Below are 14,352 nucleotides of genomic sequence, written 5' to 3' on the forward strand. Positions count from 1 at the left end.
GTATTACATGGGCATATCTATGCAATACACTTTCCTCAAGATTACAACAAATTACTGCACAGTAAGCATCACCACCTACATGTGCAGACACTTACTGTGCGGTAATTTGCTTTAATCATAAGTAAATTTAATACCTGTAAATACAAGTAGCAAATTCAAGAGTAATTGTTGTGCAGTATGGCGTACATAGATGGCTGACCAGGAGCAAATGTGCTCCCAGTGAGCCATATTGCAGGGAGCAGAAGATTGCTCCCTGCCCTGGGAGCTACTTGCTGCTGGGTCAGGTTCTGCCATCAGAGCCTGGGTGGGGAGAATGCCCCCCTGCCCTGGCATCAGGCAGCTCCTAGCCCCCACTCCCCACTTGTGGAGCTGGGTCTAGGAAATAAGACTCTCCCAGCCTTCTCTCTATGATCACATTCACAGAGTGGGGGCTGGGAGTTCTCTGCTGCCGGGCGGGAGGGAGCAATGTCCCAGCCCCCACCAGGAAACAGATGTTTCCTGGCCCCATGGCTCTTTGGCAGTCTCTGGGATAGCATCCAGGGGAAAACTAGAGCTTTCCCCACTGCTGCAGGGGGCAGTGTAGGGCCAGTGAGGGTGGGAAAAGACCGCTGCCATGATCAGCAAATCTGTTCCTGCTTCCCCACATGTATAGATGCCTGCCCTATACATTTGCACATGTAGATGCGCCCCAGGACTATGGAATACAAACTGAGTTTTCAGTGAACCCACCCTCATCAGGATTCCATTGGGTTAGCATGAAGGGGATGAGAGTAGGGAAGTGATGATGTAGTCCTAATTTATTAGCCATTTGAAAGGACCATGAGATTTCCTAATGACAAAGCCTACAACACAAATTCCTATGCTGTACTCCATGCTAATCAAGTGGAGTCCTGTAAGGACAAGATTACTGAAAACTCTCAGTGGGTGCATCTGCACATGCACTTTAATGCATAGTAGACTATCACTGCACATTGAAGTGGCACATAAAAAAAGTGCTATTATGCTAATACACAGTAAAATAAGCTATTGTGCATTAATCAACATCTAAAAAAACATATGCTTGTGCTACTGTGCACTATGGCAACCTAATGCGCATTAATTTAGTGCCTAAGTATATAGATGTACTCCAGGAGGCTGGTGGTGGGGCTTTAATTAGCGAGCCACACTAATTTAAACACCCAAGAGTCATGTGCACCATCATTTCTGAGTTACAAAATGGAGGCAAGGCAATTGGAACTTAAGCTCATCTAGAAAACTTAGGGGTTCTTTGCTGAGGTGGAGTGATATTGGTCTTCATAATGACTTGCCAAATATGAAAGAAAGAAAAAAAATTCCTCCAAGGTCAGATTGGTAAGGACTACAAAGTATTTGCTTTTCTGTGTGATGTAGAGTGTAGTCCTCTTCCTAGGATATTCTGAGTATATACTACTACTTATGAATATGAACTATCCCTGTGATTGCATTGTCAGGGCAGTTCCCTTTCTCCCTTGCTTCTATCTGTAGCAGGTTGTAGGTTTTGTTAGTGTTTCAGAAGCCACGCCTTGTAGTTACACCTGAAGGTGTAAAGTAGCTATTTTGAGTCTTCCTTAGGTAAATGATTTCCTTCTAATACAAGGGACCAGGAGGCCAGGACTTGATGGCCCAGGAGGCCCTTTCTAGTTCTATGTTCTGACCAGTTACATATCCATTATATTAGTCTCTTACACAGTGTTCAAATAAAATCTTTGAGTGTTCAAATCAAATCTTACTGGAGAATTATTCTCCTGAAGTAACTGCACAGAAAATCTAGTCAGTCAGGTAGTACAAAAACAGCAGGAATGTTATGATCCCCTGAGATTGGTAGCAAAATAAACATTATTTATCAGTTATTGAAAGTTTGAAGAAGGCCAGAATATTTTTCCTATATAGGTGATCTTCCAGTCACATACTGGTTTCAATCTAATGGAAGGTAGTCCTTAGCTAAGTATAGACAGTCAAAAAATCTGAAGCTGAATTGATTCAATCTTTGCAGGTTAGTGTAACCTGAGTAGGTTGAACTGATAAGCAAGTGAACAGACATACACTTTTGATTGTAGAAATGCAGCCACATGTGGCCAGAATCCAGGAAGTGCTTGAGCATGCCTCCCTGCTCTACTGGAGCAGACAGCTTGGGTCAAGGTTAGCATGCCCATCCTAAAAGAAGGTTTTTTGGGGGAGATGCAAAGCATCCTGGGATGCTGGGGGACTGTGACTTAACTTGAATCTGGAGGGGATCCAAAGTTCCATAAACCTATTTATCTAAGTCAGTTAAGTTTGATACTGTATCCAACCAGGTTTATCTTAAACTGGTTTGAGCCATTTTGAAGGCAGTTTATGTGCACCAAATTTTTTTTTTATGGCTTGAAAATAGTATTTAGAGGTTTGGTTTTGGGGAACTGGCTTATAGGGGTGTGTGTGTATGTGTTTGTGTGTGTGTGTATATATGCACTAGAATGGTTCAGGATGGGCAGCAGAGGCTAATTAATTTCTAAAAGCCTGGGTGTCTCACACACTGCTTTCTCAGCCTTCCAAAACAGACAGGTTGTGTAACAAACAAGAACACAGTCTGAGAAACTGGGGGCATGTACCACACTTCCATAACATGAAATAAAGAGGCACCAGTTCTCAAGACCACAGAGGGGGCACTGAAATTCCTGTTTCGCAGGGATGTGCATGTGATGATGGAGTATGCTGGTGAAACACAACATGGGCAGTCTAATCAACACAGAGAGACCAATCAGTGATAGCCACAGATGATGAGTCATCAGGAGTTATCAGGAGGGAAGGAGAATACAAAAGCAAAGACTTGAAAGTAACAAAGGGCCTGGGTTCCCAAGAGGGACCCTGAGAGGGGTTCCCGTTACCATCCTCATCCCCCAGGAGGGGTCCCCAAGGTCACCATGGACAAAGGGCACACCACTTCCCATCTCATCCAACCCACTGGGGGATGGGCTTCAGCATCCCACCTCCAGGTTGCTGTCATCTGGCACCTAATAGAGGGCCTTCAGAGTGAAGCCTGTGTCCTGGAGATATGCTGCTTGACTCTGGCAACAGCCCTAGGATTGGCAGATATATAGAATTATTTAATTGCTTGCATTGTGGCTTTTTCTATTACCCTTGTGTATCAGTACATTTGCCTATTATTGAAGGGAGAGGTCATGGTTGGTCTGAGGGACAAGGCATCTGGGTCCTAAATCCAGAGCCAACATGTTGTGTTACAGATTTGAACCAGTTTCTGATCAGTTATACCAGTTTACATCAAAGTGCCTTGGTTTTAAAAACTTGTCAGTCACTAAATTAATGAAAGCTACAGATATTATATGGTATTATAATTAATTTAAATTTCTATTGGAGAGATCCCAGAACACTACCTGAGGCAGAATTACTTTTTACTTCAGTATGAACTAGAATTTGCAATATTCAATACAATTTTGGTTACTGAAAATTTTCATACTCTCCTTGGGCCAGACTGAAGGTGAAAAGGAAGAAGCTACTTTACAGAAGAAAGTGCTTATTATAATTTTGGTTCAGTGAATAAATAGAAACTTTTTAATTCTCTATTTTCCCAAACTCCACCAAAGATTGGTTTTCTTTCTCTTTGTTATAGTTTCTTAACATTTACCTAAAGTCTCATTAAAACCTTACAGTAAATAAACAATTGTTTTTTTCCATATTAGTGAAGCTATGAGTCAATATAATCACTATAAGGACAATATTCCACTTATATTTGACATGATTAAAGGAAAAAATAACATAAAGGAGGTGAAAACTCATTTGTAAATTTTATTAGATACCTGCTTTGATATAAATAAAAGTGTTACGTTCTTTTGCTTTCTATCCTCTAATGAAATTGTATGTGTTCCCTGACACAATAAATTAGGATTTATAAAAAATACACCATCATAAAAAAATAAAGAGATACCTTAAACAGGAAACAAAATTGAAATTGTCTATTAGAGCATAAAACCCTTAAACCAGGTTGTTATCAGCCAGTTAATAAATGCTTTGTTCGTTTTAAAATAATAATTAAAAAAAACCCAGAAAGGAGATACAACTACCAAACAAGTCATAATAAGTATGGTCATTATTTGTTTAAGGTGATTATTGTTACTGTAAAACAAGTATAAATACCTTATTAACAAGTAAATACAGCATCAAAATATCAACCTGTTAAAAATTGACTATTTAATGAAGTATTTAACCAAAGTCAAATACATTATCCTAACCATGGTATTTTTCTTTCCTTGTTCCCCCAAGACAGAGATATTTAGGAGGAGCAGAACAGATAATGGGCATTTATAAAAAAGGAGACAGAGATGAAAATTATTACTGCTCAGGTGTTATGATTTTTTCACTTATTTTTTTCATGGTGTGTACAAGAAAAAACATTATTTTCTATATAAAGCCCAGACATTGCTTATTACTGCATTAGATTCTCAGAACCTTTCTCACATTGGTTTAATGGGGCAGTACACTACCAGGGCTGTGCAAAGCTTCAGTCCCTGATTCAATTCAGTGGGGATTTGGCCCAATTTCGTGGCCAAATCTCTGAATTTGAATTGACTCAGAGGACCCTCTAATCTCTCTGAATCAAATTGGAACCATCCAAATTGATTTGGAGAGATTCAGAAAGATTCAGAGATTCGGACACAGAGATAGCTTGAAATGCTTTTTCTACACAACTCTAGGGAGTAGGCAGCTCATGCATGCTGCAATGCTGGGGTGCATGGAGCATTCCACAGGAGTGTGGGGGCTCCCCAGCGTGGTCAGCAGCAGACCTGGAAGTGGACCAGAAGCACTTACGGTCCACTTCTGGGTCCACTGTGGAGCATTCACGGGGTTCCCTCCAACTTGGCAACCGGTGCCTCCTGGGTCTGGGGTGGGGCACCTAGGGTTCCCCTGCAGCTGATCACCAAGCCAGGGGGAGGGAATGTGAGGGGCTCCCCAGCATGCTCCCTGGTGGATCCAGAAGTGGACTGGAGGTACTTCCATGCTACTTCCAGGTTCACTGCTGAGCAAGTGGAGGACTCCCCCACACTCCTGTGGGACACCCCAGCATCGCGGCATTTACAAGCCATGCTGGAACCTCGAGGTATGTAGATAAAACTTTTAAAGCTGTGTCTATGTCTGAATAGATTCAGCTAAATTGAATCAGGGACAGTGATCAAAATCAACTAATCAAGTTACTGTCCCTGATTTGGGCTGAATCTGAATCCAAAAGGGCCTGCTTTGCACACCCCTATATGCTACTACTCAACATGGCACCTGTTAATGTAGCTGTAGTATTTTCCTCCTAGAGAGTAAGTTACTATATTAAAAGATAATTATTAAGTTTGGAATCTCAAGAAATTAGAAAATATCAGAAATAAAGTTTACTAATTTATCTTCTTCCCCCTTATCTGTACACAATACAATATAGTCTTTACTATTTTTTCCACAAAACCCTTCTCTTGGGATGAAGGAGGACTGTGTAGTGAAGGACACTGATTCCCTAGGACCCCAGCCTTTGTTATTATAGAAGCTAGCTGGCATATGATGGGATTGCAGAAAGAGAAAGAATAATTTTACCAGCGGAGGTGGGTAAATGCTGTCCTGGATCTGCCTTCTTGGAAATGTTTGAATTATTTTAGCTGAAATTTTGCCAAAAAATATATTCAGACTGACATACACCCAGCATGGGAAATTGTAGTTTAAAGTTAAAATTGGCAAAGTCATGAACAACTGAAAATGAGGCTTAGAATGGAAATATTGGATAACCTTAATATTTCCTGATTTTCAGGAACTTATTGTTTAATTATAAAAAACACATGCTACCATTGGGCTTGGCATGTCCACATCATTTACTTGCAGCCAAGCTGTCATTCTATATGATATTGTCAACCTTTTCATTGCTTTGTTGATTTACCTTGAAATTTTTTTGCCCCTCCTCCCCAGTTGAATGTCTTGAAACAGGTATTGTATCAGTGAAAAACTATCACTTTTCATAAATTCTTACAAGATCACTTAATTTTAGTCTATGGTTCTGTTCTAGAAATATGGGATGAAAAAATAGATACAAATGACCCTGATCCTATTCTATTTTCAGGATATATATGTCTTTTTGGGCCAGCAAGGGCAAAGGCATGTGTCTTGTTTTAAGATTGTGACCTTACTGCACCCAGGGAAACATACAGAGCAGAATTCTATTTCAGCTAGTGCATGACCAAAATGCAGCTTAAAACTAACTCTTAGTTACCCAGTTGAAATGGACTAATTCTATTATCCAATCTGGACATGTAAGGACCCCCATTATATGAATAGGAAGATGGCTGCATGTCTCCATTTCTGTAATGGAGCGCAGTGTAAATCACAAATGGACATATATAATTGAAAAAGGGGTTTCCTCTCTAATCTGTCCTATTCTATGGTATTCTAGGGTTTTTGTTTCCATTTTTAAAAAGCAGTTAAGTATGTGTTTAAGTGTTTTCCTAAATAACAATGGTTCTCTAAATTCAGAAATTAGTCAGAATTAGATTTCTGAGTGACAGCAAAATTTAAATGGAGCATAAATATGAGCGTGAAATCTGAAAAACATGCATTTTTCATGTCAGATACAATTTATATTTGCTTAGAGGAAGATATTGGGATAAATTATAGTCAACAATCAAAATGCTAGTATAAATACACCACGATTACACATCTTCCTATAGACTCAAAGCTATTTCTATATTGCTGTCCATGGCCTACAACCCTAAAAAACGCAGACAGTGTTTCAGAGAATTTACATGTAACAGCAGATTGTTCGGTATCGCTTAAGATGGCTCTTTGGAAGATCGTGTTATTTCTCAAACTGGTAGGCTCTTAAAGAATGACTATCTCCAAGGCAGCAGAACTATACACACACACAAATATGCCATAGACCACTTACTGGAACTAGGAATTTTTTAATCTCTTCCAAGGCATGACTCATACGTGAATAAGCTTCCCCAGGTGGAGCAAACACTTCAATTAATACATGAAGCTCATCACTCAAATGTGCATACTTGGCTTCCCCACTTTTCCTTAGCTCTTCTTCCTGTGAAAAAACGTTATTTATAAAAATAAGAATCTACTCATTTTGCATTAGTTTAACATTTACAGTGAAAATGACAAAGGACATATTTAAGCAGACTTCCAAATTGTTAGAAAAATAAAATTCTAGTAAAAGCCACTTAAAATTTAAAAATCACTTTTGAGTGTCTGAGTGATAAAACCAGCATAATTATCTACAACCAACTTTAATCATAGCAGAGAAAAATGCGAAATACTTCAAAACCAAAAATTGAAATATCATTAACCCAATAATACAAAAATATATGCAAGAGAGAGCGAACTGGCATGAACTTTCTCTGTACTAAGATGTTTCCACCCAGAATTTTACTTTTTATTCATTTGAATTGTGTATTGATTTCCACCTAGACCATGCTCCATTTTTTAATGAAAATGACATGGTATCATTAAGGAAAAGGATAGCCCTTACAATAAAAGCCTTCACTTGAAATCAGGTAGTCAGAATTTCATTTCTAGCTCTGCCATAGACTTCCCGTGTACCATTGTAAAAATCACTTAATCAATCTTTGCAGACAAGGTTCTTTGGGTAAATCCTATATTGTTTACCAGAATAACTCAAATTGTTGGAAAACTAAGTGCTTTACCATTCCATCCAGGAAGAGCACAGACCATTTGCAGATGCTTCCTTAGCCTGATGAAGGGCGTTTGTTCCCAAGAGCTTGCTAAGAAGAATTTTTACATCTATTTGAGTTGGTCTAATAAAAGATATTGGATTTACCCAAATAACCTTGTTTGCTTATGTCCTTAGACCAACATAGCTACAACCTGTACCCCTTAATCACTCTTTAATCTTTATTTTCTGTTGACGAACTATTTTTTTTGAAGTACTTGATCTTTATAGTTTTAAACAGAGATATCACTGGATACATCTACATGTGAAATTAATGTAATGCAATAAACTCCAGAGCAGTTTGAGCCAGAGCTAACTGCTCCTAGGTGCAGTGTCTACACATGAGCCTGGGACTGCAGCAAATAGAGCTGGAGCAGAGCAGCCCTGGGATGGCAGAGGGCACAGGTGTCAGCCCCAGGTTCTGGGTGGTGGCATCAGGCAATGGAGGGGCTGGCAGGAGGCAGGGTTCTGGCTCCGGCTAACTGGGCTGCCTGGGTGCAATTTGCACCCAACAGTACTATCTTACAACAGAGTTAATTAATTTACTTTGCCGTACTACCAGTGCATGTGTAGACTATGATGCTTTACTGTGGAGCTAATTAATCTATTCTACAATGAAGTGCACATGTGGATGCATCCATTGACAAGTGCATAAAACAGTTTATAAGGAGATGTTACACTGCATTTCAGTGTACTGGAACAAAAATTTTATCACAGCCCGTACAATAATTTAATATGAAGAATTCTTAACAAATTAGAGTTTGGTAAAACAAAATGTTATAACAGTAATTGTTCCAAGTTTCATTCATATTTCTCGGTCTGATCCCAAAGAGAGAATAAACAAGCACAATGTCACTGAATCCATTTATTTTCCAAATGAAGACAAGGGCAAAAAATCTGAATCACTATATTTATCAGCCTTTACACAGCTGGCCTAATAAAAAATAGATGGGTACATAAATGGATGTATACATTAGTCATATGATTTACTGCTACATTTCTTTTCCATGTCACGTTTGAGATATGCTGATAGCATGGTAATATTTATTGTTTCATCAACACACTTAGAAACTATAGGTTTCTTAATTTCAGGCCCTTCTCCCCCAATACACTGACAGTCGTCCTATTTTCCCTATCCAGAAGCTGTTTCCAAATAGTAAACTCATAGGGACAACATGGAGAAGATTGTCACTGTGCATCTTCCCTAGGTACAGGTTGTATCTTAATTTTTCTTACATACTTGCTTCAAATTTCAGGCAAATTAGACAACACCAAATATTTTTACATCAATTAATGCAAACCTTGGTTCAAGAACTTTTCTCTGCCTCTTAGTCTCTGAAGCATAGAGCTGCCAGGCTCCCTACTTCTACAGCCTTTGTTTTTTAGAATATTTCATATTGAGTAATTCAAATAATAGACATTTTTGCTAGCTCACATAGACAGACCTCAACCCAGAGTTGGGAAAAATACTTCCTGAAACTTTATAAAACCTTCTCTCTGCCTAAAGTTTATATACACACCAAGTTCCACATTAAGAGAATACATGATTATCAAGAGAACCTTATGGAATATGTTAATGGAATTTTTTGCTGTAAATATACCCATAAACAGTAATTATCAGCTACACACATTGTTTTCAAGAAGTTACAGCATCCATGTGATCCCATATATGATTATGCTCCTGCTCAACACAAGTCCTACCCTAGTCTTTTTTGATGCTTCATGGAAGTTATAAACTCCTACTGCATAAATCTCAACCCTGATGCAATACAAGTCTCATTAAAGTTAAGAAAAATCTATTCTGTTGACTTTTAATTACATGAACATGAAAATGACCTACTTTTATTAATTCTAAGTAGAGCAAGGACATTTCTAGATCTAAATTCATCAAGATTATAGAGTTAAAATTTTAAAGCCAGAAGAAACCACCTAAATCATCTATTCTGACCTCCTTGAGGATACAGAGCATAGTGTTTTACTCAGTAATTCCTTTTTGGAAGGAATAATCACCTTATTATGTAAGTATATGCTACTGAGTTCAATATGTGTGGCTAAACAGCATATATTTTAGAAAGGCATCCAATACCATTTTAGGGACTTCATGTGATGATGACTTCATCATTTTCCTTGGTAACCTTGTTGCAATGATTACTTTTACTGGTAGGAATTTGTATCTCATTTCCTATTTGATTTTTTCTAACTTCAATCCAGTGCTGCAGTAGCAACTCCATAGTTGTGGTTGTAACACATGTAATTATTTCATGTTTTTAATGAGCTTAAAAATCAGAAATGTCTATATCACTGCAGTAAGAAATATTATTAACATGCTTTTTTTCTCTGAGTCAAATCTCTACACAAACAGAGATTAGTCTGAGTTTTTTTGGAAAAGTCAGCTAAACTTTTTAAAAATATAGCTCAGAATTTAAATATCCTATATTCATGAATGCTGGAAAAAAATCTTAAGAGAATGAGACTATTGTGAGAACACTGAGCATATAATACTGGTTTTATGTATTATAGAAATGTAAACATCTTAGAATTTCAAAGCCTAATGGAGTTATAAAAGTTCTTCACCAGCCTTGTGGAGCTTGCAAGTATTAAGGAATTCACAAACATTAACCTCACCATTTATTTTTTAAGGTCTGATTTTCAGTTTATAATGTACTCATTAAAAACATCTCAGGATATGCATATACACTGCTTGCCACAATATTCAATCTTTAAAATTAAGTAAAAATCCCCTCATATCAATATTCAACACCTGCAAATCCATGGGCAGTAAGGAAGGGAACAGACATTACCCTTCCTGAAACTCATTCGTGTGGCTATCTTGCTAAAACTTCCTAATTTAAAATCTATTCAACATAGCATAAGAAAGGCAGGGCAGCCAGGCTAACCAGCTTGGGTGCCAACACTGGGGTTGGAGAGGGGAGGGGAAATAAAATAGCAGCAGCTGTGCTGTTAACTTGCCAGCAGCAGTGAGTGCAGCAGTGCAGCCATGCTGTACCATGTGTGGCTGCCACCCAGGTTGCTCAAGCATCTTGTTATGCCTGCTGTTCAATTCTGACTCAGAGACACAAAAAATCTCAATCACATTTCTTTTCAGGGGTTAAAAGTAGGCCTGTGTAAAGCTAGTATTCACTTCAGATTTGGCCAATTCGGGGGCAGTGATTCAATTCAGTCATTCCAATCACTGTATCAAATTGATCTGACTGAATCTGATTCAGAGATTCAGCCGCCACTGAATTGGCTGAATCTCTGAATCAAACAGGCCCCTCCCCTACCCCATCAATGGCTGCCTGCCTGGCCCTAGTGCCCTGGCTCTTTAAAAATAAAGCCCTGCACTCATTGGCTGCTGCCAGGTGGGGGGGGAGGGGCATCCCTGCTGCTCCCCATTGTCCTGCATTGCGTAGGGGGCTCTGCCACAAGCTCCTATGCCTTGTCCGCTCTCCCAACCTAGTCAATGGCTGTCCTGCCCAGCCCCAGTGTCTCAAAACTTTGTTTTTTTTTAGCCCCGGCGTCACCAGCTCCTGCCAGGTAGGGGGACGATCCCTGCTGCCCCCCACTGCCCCATGCTGCATGGGGAGCTCTGCCACGAGCCCCCCAAACCCCCAATGGCCACTGCAGCATCCAGTGAGTGCAGGGCTTTTTTTTTTTTAAAGAGTGGAGATGCTGGGGCTGAGAGGGCAAGCTATCAACAGAGCTGGGCAACTGGGAGGTCTTATGGCAGACCCCTCCCATGGAGCATGCAGCAGTGGAAGGGCAGCAGGGATTGCCTCCCCATCTGGCAGGAGCCAGTAAGTGTGGGGCTTTTTACTTATTTTAAGAGCCAGGATGCTGGGCCAGGTGGGGCACCATTGACAGGGTTGGGAGAGCAGGCAGGGGTGAGGGGGCACTTAGGGGGCTGGGGGAGCAGGCAGGGGATGGGGCCTGTTAGAAGTCCCCCCATGGTCACCTTCCCCCTCCTCCAGCCTCTGTCCCCTGCCCCCTACTTACCAGTACAGAGTTCAGGTTTAGCTCCCTGGAGCAGTGAGCAAGGAATGCCCGAATCTAATCTCTCCAAAGTTTTCCAAATCTTTTCCAAATCAATTCAGAGAGTTTCAAATTGATTCAGACCTTTTTATTGGTCTCACAATTTAATTTGGATTTGGAGATTTGGCCACTGAATTGGGCCAAATCTCCTCCAAATTGAATCAGCATACAAAGCTTTGCATATTCCTATTTAAAAGCAAGGCAATTGTCAGACATCCTTTGCATCACAGTTACGTTAACTCACATGAATATCCTCTTCCTCATATAACTGATGTTTACAAACAAAAAGGTTAATCTTTCTTCTTCATATTGATTAAGATCTTCAGTGAATATACATTAATGCAGTGGCTGTACATTTTTATTTATCATGTCTTTGTAGAACTTAGCTGTTTAGACATTATCATGGATAATTCCAGGAATATTCTCTGACATCTTTTATTCCCAAGGACAACTGAAATCAACCAGAAGTCCTCTGATGAAGACTGCCATTTCATGAAGTAGTTTCTATGAGATGCAAATCTGTGAGCTCCATCCTGATCCCAAGATACCATGAATGAGCAATATAGGTAATGGGATCTGATGCTTAATCTCATTATCCCATTTTTGCCTTACGCATGTAGCATGGTAGTAAGTGTGATTGTGAGAACTGCACATCAGATCTGGGCAGTAGCGTCTCATGTAGATGTGCCCATGGGAGTGAAATGAACTAAGAATATACACTAAGTGAAAGAACAGGGCATTTTGAAGTCCTACCAGTCTTGAAACTTTCTATAAATGTGGAAGACATAGGAGAAGGAATAACATTTGTTTCATTTTAGTGCTCTTTTGGCATTTCACAGGTGACAGCAAAAAAGGAAGGCAGTCAAAAGGTAGCTTTATTCCTGCCACTAGAAAATTTCTGAAGCACTTGATATTTTTAAAAATAATTTTCAGTCAACTCAAACAATGGAGTCTAACACTGAAAATGATCTACAAAAACTTGAATACTTGACTCTGTGTAACATAAAAAAGGAGATTGATGTCATATACTTGGATTTCAAAAAGGCCTTTGACTTTGTCTCCTACAATGTCCTCATTTTTCAATTGAGAAATTGCGGCCTCAACAACTTAATGGTCCAGTGGCTGGGAAACTGGCTCTAAAGTCAGATCCAGAGAGTGTTAATAGACCAAACTGAGTTGACGTGGCAAAAGGTTACAAGTGGTGTCCCTCAAGGCTCAGTACTCAGACCAGTGCTTTTCAACATCAGTAGTTTGGATATGGGTGTGGAAGGTGTATTGGCAAAGTTCCCAGATGACACCAAGTTATGGGGGAGTGTGGTTGTGCTGGAAGACAGGCTGAGGTTACAGACTGACCTCGAAAGGCTTGTAAAGTGGGCAGATCTAAACCTGATGATGTTTAACACCAAGAAATGTAAAGTGCTCCATCTGGAGAGATATAAACCATAACCTACTTACAGGTTTGGTGGTGCTACACTAGCCAGCACCACAACTGAAAGAGCACAAAATAAACATGGGTCACCAGTGCGATGCTATCGGTGGCAAAGCAAACAACACTCAGGCATGCATCAACTGATGCATCACAAGAATGACTAAGGATGTCACTCTACTCAGCATTGGTGAGACTGCATCTGGAGTACTACGTCCAGTACTGGGCACCACACTTTAAAAGCAATGTAGAGAAGCTGGAAAGAGTCCAAAGGAAGGCCACACGAATGATTAGAGGTCTGGAGAACAGACCATATGAGGAGAGGCTGAAGGAAATGGGACTGTTCAGCCTGGAAAAGAGAAGACTCAGGGGGGACTTAGTGGCAGCCTTTAAGTATATAATGGGCAAACATCAGGGGCTAAGAGAATATCAGTTCATCAAGGCACCCCAGGGGAAGACTAGGAATAATGGTCATAAACTAATAGAAGATCGCTTCAAATTAGACATAAGGAAAAACTTCTTTATGGTTTGTGCGTCCAGAGTCTGGAACAGACTCCCCCCAGATGTGGTACAGTTACCTTCCCTGAAGATCTTCAGAAGACAACTAGATGCACACCTTGTTGGGGTCATCTGACCTCATCAGTCTTTCCTGCCTTAGAGCAGGGGGGCTTGACCTGATGATCTCATGAGATCCCTTCCAGCCCCAAATTTATATTAATCTATGAATTTATAAAAAAAAACAGGCAAATAACCTATTTTTAAATGGAGTAGAAAAAGTAAATAATAGGGCTGTGCAAAATTTTGCTGGTTGTTTTGTTTCTACACTGTTTTAACTCATTTCAAGCTCGAAACAGCAAAATTGAAATGAAATGAAGGGCTTTGAAACAGCCTCAAAATAAAACAAGGGCAGTCAGAACATTTAGAGAGTTTTGAAATGTTTCAAGTTTTGAAGCTGAAGCTGGGCTTGGTTGCAGGGAAACTGAAAGTAAGGAGAGGGAGGAGGAAGAGCAGGGAAGGACTGCTCTGATATTGGCTGTATAGCTGGCCAATGACTGTGATCCTTCCCTGAGGTCCCTTACAATCCCAGTGCTCTGGAGAGGGATGGAAAAACAGCATTAAAAGCAGAATTGTTTGAACTGCTTTCTGCCTTGGGGTCAGTTACTGAGCTGTGTCTTCC

General features: G+C 40.0%; 1 protein-coding gene across 1 annotated transcript in view; it reads right to left on the reverse strand.

The window, feature by feature from the left end:
• The window catches only part of KHDRBS2 (KH RNA binding domain containing, signal transduction associated 2), a 739,858-nt gene that overhangs the window by 385,529 nt on the left and 339,977 nt on the right, over positions 1–14,352 (reverse strand). The window contains exon 4 of the mRNA XM_019537588.1: positions 6,926–7,072. Within this exon, the coding sequence (XP_019393133.1) occupies positions 6,926–7,072 (147 nt within the window). The remainder of the gene's footprint in view (positions 1–6,925; positions 7,073–14,352) is intronic.

The sequence above is a fragment of the Crocodylus porosus genome, unplaced genomic scaffold, assembly GCF_001723895.1.
Source record: "Crocodylus porosus isolate Cpor-Errol unplaced genomic scaffold, CroPor_comp1, whole genome shotgun sequence".
Lineage (NCBI taxonomy): Eukaryota > Metazoa > Chordata > Crocodylia > Crocodylidae > Crocodylus > Crocodylus porosus.